General features: G+C 38.9%; 1 protein-coding gene across 5 annotated transcripts in view; it reads left to right on the plus strand.

Annotated features, from left to right (window-relative positions):
* The window catches only part of bt (projectin protein bent), a 250,126-nt gene that overhangs the window by 103,457 nt on the left and 131,274 nt on the right, over window positions 1–15,395 (plus strand). For all 5 annotated transcript variants that reach the window (XM_070525700.1, XM_070525701.1, XM_070525702.1 and 2 more), the window contains 5 exons: window positions 2,823–2,929; window positions 3,006–3,124; window positions 4,009–4,245; window positions 8,717–8,756; window positions 10,621–10,714. In XM_070525700.1, the coding sequence (XP_070381801.1) occupies window positions 2,823–2,929; window positions 3,006–3,124; window positions 4,009–4,245; window positions 8,717–8,756; window positions 10,621–10,714 (597 nt within the window). The remainder of the gene's footprint in view (window positions 1–2,822; window positions 2,930–3,005; window positions 3,125–4,008; window positions 4,246–8,716; window positions 8,757–10,620; window positions 10,715–15,395) is intronic.

Raw genomic sequence — 15,395 nt, forward strand, 5'->3', positions numbered from 1 at the left:
GTCTGGCTTCATATTCTGGACACTTTGTCACAGACTTGCTTGTGGCTTCCTTAGACCACTATGTACCCAGCTGGGCAAATGTCTCATTGCGGCTGCTCTCCGCTGCTTAAGCTTCCCCCCCTGCAACGGAGCACACAAAAAGCACAGCTGTTGTGTGTCACAGCTTATGGATGCTAATGGTTCTCCTCATCTCAAGTTTCGGCAAGCGCCGTTTGTGGTGTGGATGATGTGAGTGCCACACCTGCTTAGCATTTTGTTTGCACTGCACTTTGTATCTTGGCCACGATTTTGGCATTTCTTCAACACCTTGTTTTTTCACATTTTGTAACACTTTTTTGTGGGAGCCTGCCATGGGCTACTTGAAGACATCATGACACCGATTTGGTTTTTTGATGGCTATTCTTGCCAGTCTTCATTGCACATGCTGGGCGAGGCTTTGTTTTAAATTACGCCAGCACTTGCAGCTTTCCAGTTGGCAGCCGCTGTCATAATCTTCAAAGCTTTGTGGGCTTTGTGCAGCTTTCACAATGTAACCTGCGGCACAGCTTCTGCTTTGCTTCAGTTGTCAGCTTCATTTATCTTAAGAAGTGCAGTTTATAAAGCAATTTTTACGTGCACTAGCTCATGAGCAATCCAGCTGCCTTGCTTTGAAGCATGAATTTTTATTTCTGACAGTTCTGTTATGATCCATATCTATGTGTGAAATACAACTGACCAGGCCAAATGGGGAGGGTCAGTAACTGTCATTTTGACTTGTCACCTATGTACAGTAGGCTAGCATTTATTCAAACTATTTTGGGCCACAGGTGTCTATTTGAATTATCCACTATGTACTCTTTTATTACGCCAGAAAAGAGCAGCACATTATTATCTTGTATCTGTGCATACAACACCAACCTTTTAACTTCCATTGTGTGTAACAAGGCATGAACACTAAGCATTAGTAAATAAATTTCAATTCAAGCTTAGTTCTTATCAGCCTACAGCTAGCCATACTTCTGAGCACTCTTCATGCTTGACTGTATAAGTAAGTTACTGGTAATTTATTCACCAATCGCCAATTATTTTCACTTTACTACTCATGGGGGCCAAAGCTGTTTTCTCCAAGCAGGAGAACCCTGTGAAAAAGTGGAGAGTTTCACAGAAAGTGAAAATGTATCTTGAATTAGCCCATTTTCGAATGCATCACTAATGTATAGTGAAATAGCCAGTATTTACAGACAAATAGTTTGAGTTTGAATCATCGCAGGCCTACTGTAGCTACCTAGCAGTGATTTGCACAACACTTAATACTGTCACAGCTAACACTGTGCCATGTGTTCAGACTACAAGATACTGGATCAACTTGGCCAACATTGTGTATTACTACACTAATACACTCTGTTTATGTATGGCAAAATGGCTATATGTGATGTCCTCTGCTGTATTAAACCTAATCCTTTGCTGTTAGATCAGTTAGTTCTAAAAAGAGGTGCTTTTGTTTCACTCCTTACACCTTGCACTTACACATTTACTGTTTTCACATACAGCTTCATCAGATGACACTGACGTAGTCATGTGGAAATAAAATAAAACATTTCTTTTAATGTGCTACACTTGTTCATTATTGCACTCATGTACTGTTCCACTTTCTGTACTGTGTTGCTGTTCTCATACCTTTCTACTTGTTGCAGCACCTCTGTCACATGTTCTCACTGCTGTTGCTGTACTCCTTTTTTTTCCTGTTCATTTTCTAATATTTCTGTCATCTTTTTCTCTGATTCAACACTCCTTTGTCAACTGTATGTCCCATGCATCACCTGGCAGCTCAAGATCCTATGAAGTTCAGGTCGTACCTGAGCACTTCTGGCTTCAAGGATTATCCCTTGCCTTACAAATCCATGTGTCATCTGCATTCTGTGCTGTGGTGTTCTCAGGACACCAGTGTGCTTTGCATTTATCTCTCTACTGTATGCTGTTGTTCAATGCCTGGAATCTCTGTGTTCCTGTGGCACAATGCTTGCCCACTCACTGCATGCACCCCTAAGGCTGCCGAATGCATGTTGCAGCCTTTTTGTTCCAGCGTTCTTTGCTGCTGCTCTGGCTTTGAAAGCTTTTCTTTTAAACTATTTCATGTCTCCATTTCTTTGTGTGCACAGGTGACTTGTTTCCTCCCTTGTGTTCTCTTAGTTGCTTCAGGTACTCTGAAAGATAAGATATAACTTTACCTTGTGAGGGTAAATCAACTTTACTTCTGAACTGAAATTTTGATAACATACAATGGGAGGCAGGAACCTAGTCCAGTTGATCATCACTGTTTGTTCTTGCCGCCTTCATCGACGTAGAATAATGAGAAGTAATTATTATTATTATTATTATTATTATTATTATTATTATTATTATTATTATTATTATTATTATTATTATTGAGTATATTATGTGTAGATTTTACAGCTTGGTAATGACTAGCAGTTTGTGTAAATGCTGCATGTGTTATACTTTGAATTAAAATTTAATTAAATTTCAGGGTTCTAGATGCCAAAGTCACAATCTGATTATGAGGCATGCCATGTTTTATACTGAATATAAGTCAGTCTGTTCTGTACACTTGTTCCTGTCAGCTACAATCTTGCCTCTGATCACATGTGATAATTTTTTGAAGTTAATTAACGTGCTAGAGAGAGCTTGTTAAAGTTGATAAGCATGTCAGGGAGAGATAAGTTGAATGCTGATGTAGATAACATATAATTATATTTGCAAAAAAAGAAAGATGAAGAAGCAGAGACAAAGCAATTTAAAGTGGCCTCACGATGGCTAACAGTGTGTTAACTCACCATTGACAGAAAGGAATGGTTGTCGACGAGGCTGGAAAAATGAAGAAACTTCGGCCTGGTGAAATGGTTGAAGTCAGGCAGCGGCGCCGTTCCAGTATTGACATGCGACGGGCCAGGTTAGAATCTGTTAACTCCTGCTGTCCATACTAGCTTATGATGTTTATCATATCCTGACTTTACTGTTCCTCTCAGTGTCTCAGAGCTGCAAGAAAAGGTTGAAAAGCCATCCACGCCTCTGCGACCTATTCCTGAAACTGAAGAAGGACCGCCCAACATTGTGGACTACCAGGAGAATGTCACAGCTGTGGAAGGTGACAATGTGGCTTCTGCTCAAGCATACACTTTCTTCATAACCTGCCTTCCACGTATTGTATGAGTAGATTAAGGCACAGAGATGGGTTACATTTACATCTTCCATCTTTTGCCTTCTCTAGATTTGCAGTGCCTTTAATTTTCATTCAGTATGACCTGAATTAAACGGGAAGCATTGTTTGCATCAAGAAAAATTAAAAGTTGAAAATTATAGTTGAAAAGGAATGTAATTAATAAAATCATTTCCTATGTTTCTCATGTGGCTCAGTGTAAAGTGGTACAATGTCCTCATTCAAGTGGAATGTGTCCCATTTTCTTGAGCATGGAAGTATTATCCCATTGGTGTGGTATTCTGTCTTGCTTTTGCATTTTGAAATGCCACCGCGATGGCACACAGCATGGAAGCACTGATATATTTAATGTAGCACAGCAGCAGTCTATGCCATCCTGTCTGATTGGCCACAGCAGGTGCATGTAAAAATTCCTATGGTTAAATTGCAAGCACAGAAAATGTATTGACGCTAAACATTTCCACACAAGAAAAATGGGAGAAAAAGAGAGAACGTCCCAATAACTATCAGTGGCAGGCACTAACAGCAATCACTTGCTACATATTTAGACCACACCTTGAACTATCTTCAAGGTAAATGGCAAAATGCCAGGAGTAGACTCATGATCACCACCATAATTTGTGTGTCGAAATTGATGACTGACTTTTGACTGGTCTACTTATGAACAAGGAGCCCATAAGGGTTCTGAATCGTTTATACCACCGCCTGCCACTTTTGACTTCGTCATTCACTGCATTGATACTATTTGAAACCAATCGCTGCTTACATATTTACCTTATGTTTACCTCATGTGTGTTGCACCATCTTCGCAGGTGGTACTGCCTACCTGTCGGTTCAGGTGGAGGGCAACCCTGTGCCTCAATTTCGCTTCTACAAGGGTGTGGGCGAGGTGTATGAGGGGGGCCGCTACAAGGTGATCACGGATGGCGAGACGAACACTGTGTGCTTCTGCATCCGCAAGGCCAAGAGTATTGATGAGGGCAAATATAAGATAGTTGCCTACAACAAACATGGCGAGGACTCTGTCACCATGAGTCTGTTTGTGAGTGGTGAGTATCTGAGTTGTCTTTCTTTTTTTGATGCATGACCATTAGGAGTGGCAAAGTAAAAATAAGTTTGTGTGGGAAGAGCGGGATCGCACTATATAAAATATATATATAGCTGTTCGCTCCTTAAAGAGGCAGGATGTGTGTCCAGTGAGCTTCTAAACAACACTTTTTTATGTAGTGAACGCAGTTTAAATTGTGTATGCAGGACCTCAAAGTGATGCAATGTAATATTAATGCATTTCTCTCGCATTACCATTAAATTGCTACTGAAGTTCGTTTCCTTTTTCTTTTGTTTCTTTGCTTTCAATGTAAATTGAAAAGCTGGGGCAAAGGCTGTACAAGAGCAGGCTGAAGTGCTTTTGACACTCGGGTTAAACACAACACTTAGTTGTGCATACAAATCAATACATATTATACCACACAAAACATATGCTTGACACATAGCATAAACAAGGTTAAAACATATGAAAATAGTATACCACAATAAACCACCTAATAAAATATAGATAAGGAATCATACAAAATCTGAACTGAGCTTGTGTTAGGTTTTGAACATTGGTTCCAGCTGCATTATAGGAGTTGAGAAGTCAGTAACGTTTTGCAAATCCTTCAGTGAATTGTTGCGAAACACGGGATGTTCTCCTTATCCAGATTTTAGTACTCTGAATAGGTAAATGGATGATTTTCTAAACATTAAGTGTGTCATTTTGGCAGTTCGAGCTACATTACCAAACATGCCAATTCGTATGCCATAGCTGTAGCAGCAGGGCAATCTATATGTATTGACATGCCTCTGAACAGAAGTCAATCAACTTTGGTGTACTTTACAGTAGGCAGAAAGAAAAGATTTTTTTTTTCTACATTTTTTGCTAAACATGCCTTCAGTAAGCTACCACATGAACCAATGTGGCAGGGAACACTTAATAAGGTCTTTGTTTCTAAGCCAACGCAATGAAGTGCTATGACAGCTAATCTCTAACGGGAAATTTATGTGAATATTAACAAAGCTTGACATCAAACTTGGAAGGGAAATCTTATGCTATTTCAGTGTTCCTGGCTATATTGAATTGTGTTGTGTGTTGAAATGGCAAGTTGTTTATTTATGCTTTTCGTATAACCCAACAATCTTATATGTGCCTAACTGCATTTCATTGTATGAAATATCTTGTGTATGTGTGCACATACATTTACATGACATACTCTGCACTCTTTACACATGTTGCTACCCCGTAGACATTATATCTGCAACTGAACCGCCAAGCGCCAACAAACCTAAACACATTTTAGCTATACTGCCCTCATTTTGTAACACTTCTGGTTAGTCTAATACTCTGAAAGCTAGTGCACGATATGTGTAAGAAAAATGCAGGGAAAGGGGAATGTCTAGGTTCTAGACCAGCAGAGTGTCATGCAGATGTTTCTAATATTCTTTTGATGTCCTTTCTCTAATCAATTATTTGATGCAAATATCTGAAATTAGTAAGTGTTTCTTAGGCACACTTTGTGTAACATTTAATTTTCTACGTGCACCTTAAATATTTTTCTGGTTTTAGGTATGATTTTCACATTTGAAAATGCAAGAAAAACAACATTTGAAATTTTCTATTACTGTATTGCTATCATATGCTGATTTAAGTTTTTAATGATAATGAGGCTATGATGAATGTGCTAGAAATAGCAGCTAGAATTAACTGGCATCTGAATAGTTATAATTAACATACCAGCTAGATTATGACCAGTTAGAACAAGTAAGTACTGCCTCACATGTCATAATATGTAGTGTGAAGGCTTTGATTTGCTTGACCAGCTGCAATATATTTTCCTGTGTTCCTTACATCAACAGATATTGCTCATTATACATCCACCTGCTAAATATTGTTGTTAATTGCATTTATTTTATCGTTTATGGAGCACTAATGTGGTCAAACAAATAAGCATAGTATCCTAAAAAAAGCATATGCCCCATAATTTTTCATCTTATATGATCATATGCAGCCCTATATAAAACCCATATGGTTCTTACTGCCATATGGTTCCACATGATCGTGTGAGATTCCATATAAAACCCATTTGATTGAAAGTTATATGCATCATTAGACATGGAAATTATGTGACATATGACTTTTTATATATTTGCCCTAAAGTGGCAATTAGAGGGACCCAGCGCAGTACTCCTTGTGAAAGTTCAGTAAGCTTCTTTCGTGAATATGTAGGTAGGTGGCCTCCTCTAGGCTGCTGACTGGTTGGCTCTTAATTTCAGACTTTCTCAAAGTGAATAACAAAGCAATCAGAAGGCACTTTGCAAATGCAAAGTAACAACCATTTAACTCACAATTTTGCCACAATGAGTGCTGATTGCATATAGAAGCCTACTTTAAAAAAATTTTTGCACTGCTTTCAGGATATGTTTGACTTTATAATACTTTGAAATAACCTTTGCCACTTCATCTTCACAACACAGCGGCACAAAAGGCTATACAAAAGACAATTCCAAAGATACAGCCACTCACAAACATTGCTGATGTTAAGCAGAAGTTCGGTGCCACACTGACACAGAAATCAGCAAGACGCAAAAGCAGTATCCTGATTCCTGCTGCTGGCAATCCATTGCAAGGCAAGTGGGTTGAGCGACACACATCAGCCAAGCAGCCAAATGCATTTGGCTATAACACATGACACCTGAGCCCGTTGCATACAACTAATTCCTCATGACAACAATTAAACACCATCAACCTGTGCCATTGTCTGCTGTGGTAACCCCAGCAACAAGTTCCCTATGATTTGACTTATTACTACTCGAAACCTGCATAACGTATCCTCAAGCTCATGGCAAAAAAAATTTCTTGCAGGGGTTCTTTTACTCTGAGCGAAACACTTTGCAAACTTACAAATGAGAGTATATCACTTCATCCTACCAAAAGCATTTCATGAAGGGATCATGGGGGCACAAGGTGGCTAGGACACTTCAAACATACCTGCAGGAGTGGCTTATGCTATTTTGCTGCTGATCACAACGTTGGGGGTTCGATTCCCAGCTGCTGAGGCTATATTTTAGTAAGCGGTACACAATAATAAGTACACAGTTCACAGTTGAATAAATCAGTACACAAGCAATAATGCTTGCATACTGATTTAGTTGCACGTTAAAGAAACTGGCGGGCCAAATTACTCCAGAGCCTTTCACTATCACATTTTTCATATACCATGTCTTGCTTTGTAGTGACAAAATAAATAAATAAATAAATAAATAAATAAAATAATAATTAATTAAATAATTGCCTACATCACTCTTTCCTTCATTCACACTTTTGATCACATTTCCCCATACCAAGTGTATACATTTATTTACCAAAATGTTCTCCTAATCTAACCATTCAACAATTCCTGCTAAAGCAAGTTTCCTAAACTAATTACAATTCCATTATTTCGTGCTTTTGTGAGTGGAATTTCTATTTACTGCAATGCTCGATGTGTACACTCAATGTAAATATCTAAAAGATGGTTTACTAGAGCTTAGATAGTTTGCAGATAAGCTCAGATAATTTGCGTGGTGCACACAAAAATGCACACACTGTGCAATTTATACAAAAATTTACATACTATTGGCTCCTTCCTTTCGGCACTGAGACGTGCTTGAGCGCACTTATTCTTGTCCTTATTGCATACTTCAGTTAAGGCATTCTTTATGCCAGTACAGCAGAAAATGTACATTATAAGTACGGAATCTTGGCCGAGTTGGTATTCCATACCAATGAAGAATGACGTAAAATGACGTTCCTGTTGCGTTATTCTTCACCAATGAAGAATAACGCAACACGCAATGGACAAGAAAGAAGCATGACATACGTGCAGATTAACAACCAAGGTTTACTGACAGAAACACGAATATATGTTTCGTGACACACAAATGTGTAAAAAAAGATCTTGACTATGTTTGATGTTTATAATTCACCATACGTGGGAAGGGTTAGGTGTATCACATTCCTTTGTCCTGTGGGAAGTGATACGTTGGCCAGGCGGGGGGATGTTCAAATAACCATTTAAGAGATCACAGAGCTTCACTGAAAAGGCAGTTCTCTTCTAATTTATCCCTACACTGTAAAGAATGCAGGCCATTGCTGTCAGGTATGAAGGTGTTGTTGAGGCACCAAGATAAGACTGTCTGTGATATCGCTGAAGCATTCTTTATTCATAAGCTCAGTGACATGGGTGTTGCAAGGTCGTCTGTGATGCTACACAAGTTAGAGATTAATTACTTGAATGTTTATCTTGCAAGTGGTTGTAATGAACTTGTGCGTGTATTATGTAGTAAATATTTGTGCTAGTTCACTAAATTGCACTTGTCAGTCTGCAATTGTATTGTGCTTTTTTCTTGTCCATTGTGCATTGCACTATTCTCCATAAAAAATGATGCGTGACGAATATTTACTTATACTGGCTCCCATGTAATATTTGCACTTACTTGTTTCAGATGAAAGTGGCATGGATTTCCGTGCAATGCTCAAACACAGGTGGGAATTTTTTCATTCTATAACATTTTCCATTACAGCAAAGCGTGAAACAGTGGCACTTGTTGAAGTGTCATGTTCTGATTAACTCATTTACTGTAGAAGCTTTTTTCAATGTCCCAATTTGTTTGCATCATGACCCAATAATGGGTCACATGCCTCCTTTATCCTCTTTATCCACTTTAACCTCTTTCTTGGGCATCTTCCTTTATAACTTTTCCATGCCTCATCACATTTGTCTATGCTTCATTTAAATCACAAATTTGCTGATTGCACTGATGATTCAAACAAAATTCATAATAGGCCATGCTCTGCTATGTCTGCATATTTCAGGCCGTTCTTTTTCTTGCACTGTTTCTTTTTTCCTGTGTTTCAGTAACCTAACTGCTGGCCAACATCATTACACTTTTTCTGGTACAGGCCAATGTGCTTTTATTGCTTCAGCAGGTTCCTGTTAGTAATTCTAGGAATAAACACATTATGCATTGAGATTGTGTCTGCAGTGATCAACATTAGTTTTGTGACTTCCTCTGCATATAATGAAGCAATATCTGTCTTTCTGATCCTTGTGACAAATTTGCAGGCATTGTGCAATGCAGTCTGGCATGACAGGGATGCTGTGTACAGCCTCTAATTACCATATTTTCACCCGTATAAGTAATGTAATTTTTCTTGTGTGGTTTCCAGCATAAAGATACACCTCACCCTATGTGTCTGACGCCGCCGTGCAAACTGAACGTGAGATTTCATTCCTAATGCACGAGGCTCGACCACCAAACATTTGACAAACGAACGAAACCCATCCATAGGCAATTTGAAACTGGCCTTTTTCTTATTTGCAACTGCACTTCTCTCTACATTGCACTTCTGACCAACTCATGTCGGCTAAAATTGGTTTTCAAACAAAGCAGAGTTAGAAGCTGTGCATGCTGACATTTTGCTTATTGTATGGGATATTATTATGGGAGCCATATCAACAGTCCTCATAAATACTCCTACTTTGCCACATAGCTGCCAATTTAAAAATTGGCTATGCTACCAGTAGCTTGAATAAGGATTAGTGAGCTATATTTTTGTGATTGATGTAGAAGCACCATTTCACATTGAGCATAAAGAAAGAAGGCATTGTTTTTCACCATCTGTGCTGTGTGCTCCTTGTGTGGCACTGCTTTTATGCAACTGTATAGTGAAAAAGCTAGCTTAACAATTTTGCAACAAAGAGTGGCGAGGGTCTCAGTTTTATCATTGAATTGTAATCATTGCAAGCCTCGTGATAGAGTTAATAGCAGAGTCGGTGAATGGATTGAGCAAACAGTTTATATGCAACCATTGTACAATCGCTCACATTTACAAAATCTGTTCTTCTGAGTGCTCACTTGTGGTTGCTGTCCAGTGTGTCAGGTAACATCGCATAACAATGTATTTCTTCAAGATAGTGGAAATTTGGGCTTGTTGGTTCATGATCTTCGGGTTGTGTAGTTTTTGCTTAGCGTTGTACTGGTCGTATAGTTTGCACTTTGTGTGCCGTCTTGTCCTTCTTTTTGAGATCATTCCCTCTGCGCTATACAACCCAAAGTATTTCTTCAACTCTTGAGAACTCAGTGTAATCCCTTTGACCATGTTCATGGTCATATTATATACATGCAAATATAGTGCTCTTCATGTGTAACTTCAAAGCTCGCTTGTCAATGTCTGGTATGTAGTTTTCCTGTTGTACACATGGACTTGCGATGTATTCTTAAGTTCGCTGCAGAGGAACACAGTTTTACCTTGCTGAAGCAACACAGCTGTTTCTTGTCATATTAAAGCAGACTGTGCACTGTCTAGTGCTCTTAGTTTTTGCTTGCTGCTGCTTGTGTATGCGCAGGCAATATGCCAAATGGGGTCAGGGCAAAGGTGACCCAGACTGGCAACTCAAGCAACGAGAAGAGGAGAAAGAGCAAATTGGCCCTCGCAAGCCGGTAAAACATCACTTGCATGATTTTTTGGTTGTACTGTACTGTTGCAGAGTTGCTGTGTTCTCAGCATTTAATGTCTTTCATGCAGAATTTTCATCTATAACCTTGCTCAGTAGCTCTGCATGTAGAGTGTTTCATTCAACGGTTTAGCACTTTGCCCGCACATGTTATCAGCATGCTTAAAGCATGGTGTAGAAACTACAGTGAATCTGAGACCTAATGTGCGGCATAGATACGTGATTGAACTTGCCTCTTAAGTATGCTACCTTAGTATTAAAACTGCACTGATGTAATAAATTTCAATGTATATAAAGGTTTAGTTATGGTGCCTTTGCATTCCTATTCTAAAATGAAAAAAATATATATGTCAAGTATGATATGTACTGCCATTTGAATGCTGATCCTCTTTTACTTCCTCTATAGCGAAGACTTCCTTTTTTTCTCAGTGGCAGACTCTCTGTTTCTGTCAAATGCTGCCTTGTTTCTTGCACCAAATTGCATCGTAATTGTACTGATTTTGTGTCATGCAAGCAATTAGCCTTTCTTTTATTCAATAATTTGTCCTGCAACATAAAATGGATGCTGCATCTTGTAGCACAGATATAAAAAAAGTTTTGGGCGTCTCTGTGACACTTATGAAACATTTCTGGCATCCTCTGTTTGTTTTGTTTTTGACTTTTGGAAGTACCAATTTCGCATATCTTGGCATTTCTTTTTCTCTTTTCTTTGTGCATGTGTGTGCAGACCTTTTTATACCACTCTGGATGTTTTTCCTGCACGAACTTTCTTTTACTTTGCAGTGAAATAACCACTTTGTTTTTTACATCCATGTGTGCATATATATATATATATATATATATATATATATATATATATATATATATATATATATATATATATATATATATATATATATATATATATATATATATATATATATATATATATAGCCTTTGCATGCATATTGAGAACTGTCCAGAGCCTCTCAAAGTTGATTTTGTATCTTTTTTTTGTGACATCACTTGTGACGTCACATGATGCATTCCTTGCATCCATCATTGCATGGTCCATTGCCTTTTTTGTTTCCTTGTCTTGACATTGCTGCTGGTATTTTCCAATTTTACAGTGGCCGTGGGACTTGTTTTTCGGCTCAGGCTGTGGTTCCTGCTTTTCCATTTTGTTTGCCACATTTTTGCTGGCTGGATTCTTTAGGCTGTGTCGAAGGGTCTTGCCCCATTTTTCTCCACACTGCCTCACATTTAAACTAGGCTTTCCAACTTGGAGTTACGACCTTCCTAGTTCAGCTGAGATTACATTCCTCACCTCCACACATGCCTAATAATTGTCACCCTTGGGAATATCACTGTAACTGACACCATTGCTGGGATCCCCTGCTCCTCCACAGGAGGACGAGCTGATGATTCCTCATTCTACGCTTCGCCGACGATCACTGGCAGAGATTATCCCTGATTGGCCAGTTCTTCACAAGGTTCCAAAGGAGAAGATAGAGGTTGGATATGCCTTGCAATCTAGCAGGCACACTTCCCAGCTTCTCATCTTTGAACCGTTTCCTCTAGCACATTGCTTCTTCTCGTCAACTCTCTTGCTCTTCCGCTACATCATTTCAATTTTATTTGCTTCCATCTCAGACCTTTCCTCTATATGCTCTCTTTCCTCTCTCATCCTCTTTGTGCTTACTGTCTTCTGTCTCTTCTTGGTTACGTTGAGTTATCCTCCAATACTTCATTTGTGGACTCCTAGAAACAATATACTGCACGCTTCATGCTTGCAATTTAGAAACAACTTTTTGTCACCCCTTCTTTCTTTTTCTTTCGTAAACTTTGCATTCATGCCATTCTTCATTTCATAATGCTTTGTGATATTGCTAGCTTAATTTCTCTTAACCTTCAACACCTAGTAGTGACTGCTTTAAAGCTGACTCCTTCTTTCACACTGAAGCCTAATTGTTGCTGAACGTGTCATTCTTTTCTTGTTTTATAATTTGTTTATGTTTGAGCATCATCAAAGTTGCTTAAAATATGTCTGGATCTATGGATTAAACATTGTCAGTCTTAAGATGTTGGCATTGCACTCAATGTCAGCAGTTTTCTTCCTTACTTTTTCTTGGCAGTAATGGCTGACAATGGTTTCTGTCTCTTGTCTACTACTGTACATGTTTGTGTATGTTTTCTTGTTTACATGTCTATGTGGGGCGCCACAGTACTTGTTCTGTCCTTGTGTTGTGTCTGTCATTCTTTTTGTTCTGCCATGTATGTTACACTTAGTCATAAATCAAATAATTACGAAAAGCTGCTGCAAAATTATCAAGTTTTTCACCAACTCGCCCAGGTTTCTTTTCTAGTTATCTCTTGAAATTTTGGTAATGTAGCCTTATGTCTTATGTTAAGTAAGGTAGTGTACCTTTTGCTCCATACCACTGAACTGTTCATAGAGCTAGGTGCTGAAACTTTACATGAGATTTTTTACACTATATTGCCTAATTTATATAAAGAAGGTGCAGTCATTATGGACTCTACTGTATCAGGTCAGGATGTTAGTCAGGATATTTGGATGTGTGCTGTCAGTGATGCAGACATTTTTTTTTATTGAATTTCATGCAGCCATGGTAGTACAGATCTTATTTGATTTAGCAAGCATTGTAATTGAGCTTATAAAGGCTGAGATATGAGCCATTCATCTTTTTGTCAGTTATCCATGTCACGTCCCATTGTGCTGTGTGTGCGTGTGTTTTCGTCTTACCCTGTCTTTGTGCACCTCATACGTGTTCTCACGTGTGTGTGTTCTCACGTGTTTTGTCTCCTTCGTTGTTCTGCAACGTCATCTCAGACGTTGGACCTGCACCCTCCTTGGGAAAGCAGGCGTCAGTCGCTTGCGGACATCATTCCCGACTGGCCAACGCTGCAGAGAGTGCGTCGAGGCAGCGAGGTTGGCCACTCGAATGACATGCTTGCCTTGTAGCGTCTTCTTAGTGTTTGGACTCTTCCTTTCGCAGCGCTTGCAAAGATGCTGGCAGGATGTTGTCTCACTCTGGCTTGTGATTATCTCTCCACATCTTCCTTCTTGCCCAGTTTCTTTTTCAGATATTTGTTTTCGATGACTAAACTCCAAGTAATTCTGTTGCTGCATCATTCTCCTTTCGCGGCTTAACTGTGTTTTTGTGCAGTGTTCTTCTGTGTTGCGTTATATGTGTCCTTGTTGGCTCTTTGTTGCATAGTACTCAATGCATGGGGAAAGACAGTGCATGATTTTGTTTGCTGGATTTGCCTATAGCTAGATCGAAATGTTTACAAATAAACAGTATGCTCAGGTCACAATAACACCAGGCTTACCAGTCAGGTTACATTCTGTTCTCTGAGTCTTCAACTAACCACAAAAGTTTTTCGAACATGGAAGTTAAAAATGAATGAAATAAATTGAATTTCTCTTCACTTTTCTCCATGGCCTGAAACAGAGACTTATAATGTTGTAAATACACAAAGAAATACAATGCAGTATATTCTTAAAGGGAATACTCTGATGTGCGGCTCTTACTTTGCCGGCACTCCAAGTGCTGGTTGAAGCTTTGTGAATGCACTGCTCAGTTGTCGATAAAAATGACGGTGCCACCAACCATGAATCATCTGCTGCAAAGCCCGACAATTGTATAGTATTTGCCAGGGGTAAAACTCGCATGTGCTCTGCGCTCATGTGTTCCTCTTAAAAGTGGGCTGCACTTACATAGCGCACCCTAAACCTCTAAATATATGCACTTAGTTTTAGTTGGTGGCATTGTGTTATGTATACTTTGCAGTCACTGGTACATTGCATTCTATGAAACATCATTGCAAACGGGAGGCTAACATGCATGGAAAACGAGGGTTTAATGCGACGTTTTTTTCTAGAACAGCCAACTGTGAGAGCTATGCTATAAGTAAGAGAGCTATGCTATCGCTTGCTCTAAAGCTGGAAAATGTTGTCAAGTTGTGGCATCTAGTTTGTAATCTGTTGATGTTAGTTTATTGTGCCTGGTCAGCTGCCTGTCAGATGTTTTTCCTTTAATTTCTTTTTTCTTGCTTTTTGAAATTTTGCATGCACTTGTTGCATGATGTGTAGTGTGTAGTTGGTTGGACAAATTTGTCTGTGCTTGAGTATTTGTTGCATGCTATTGCTTTTATGAAACACATTCATACTGCTGATGCTGCACAGCAATTGTTTCATTCACTCACTCCCAAATTAGAACAGATTACCATGTACCTCGACTGCTATGCCACCCAAATAGCTGAACAGATTTAGAGACAGTGTATCATGTTAATAAGGTGACACGTTTGATGGTAACATATTTTTCATGATGGACGTACTGAAGGTAAACATTAGGAAGGCATGTAGATCAAACACTGGTGCCTAAACAGATACTTTAATGGGAAAACATTGTTAGAGCAGTATTAAAAAAAAGCATTAAACATGGTCCACAGATCACAATTTGCTGCTTTAATTAGTTGTACCTTGCAGTAGTAGCCTGAAAGATATTGACCAGTCAATTGTTATTTGCCCTAACCATGAAAGATTGTAACTAAATTTCAGTTTTCTCACTTCCTTTGCAAAGCATGGTAAAATTTTTAAAATCAGAAAATAGGTAATGAGTAGGTGTCACTTTGAACTTTTTCTTGGCTACGTGTGATCAGAT

The sequence above is a fragment of the Dermacentor albipictus genome, chromosome 9, assembly GCF_038994185.2.
Source record: "Dermacentor albipictus isolate Rhodes 1998 colony chromosome 9, USDA_Dalb.pri_finalv2, whole genome shotgun sequence".
Taxonomy (NCBI): domain Eukaryota; kingdom Metazoa; phylum Arthropoda; class Arachnida; order Ixodida; family Ixodidae; genus Dermacentor; species Dermacentor albipictus.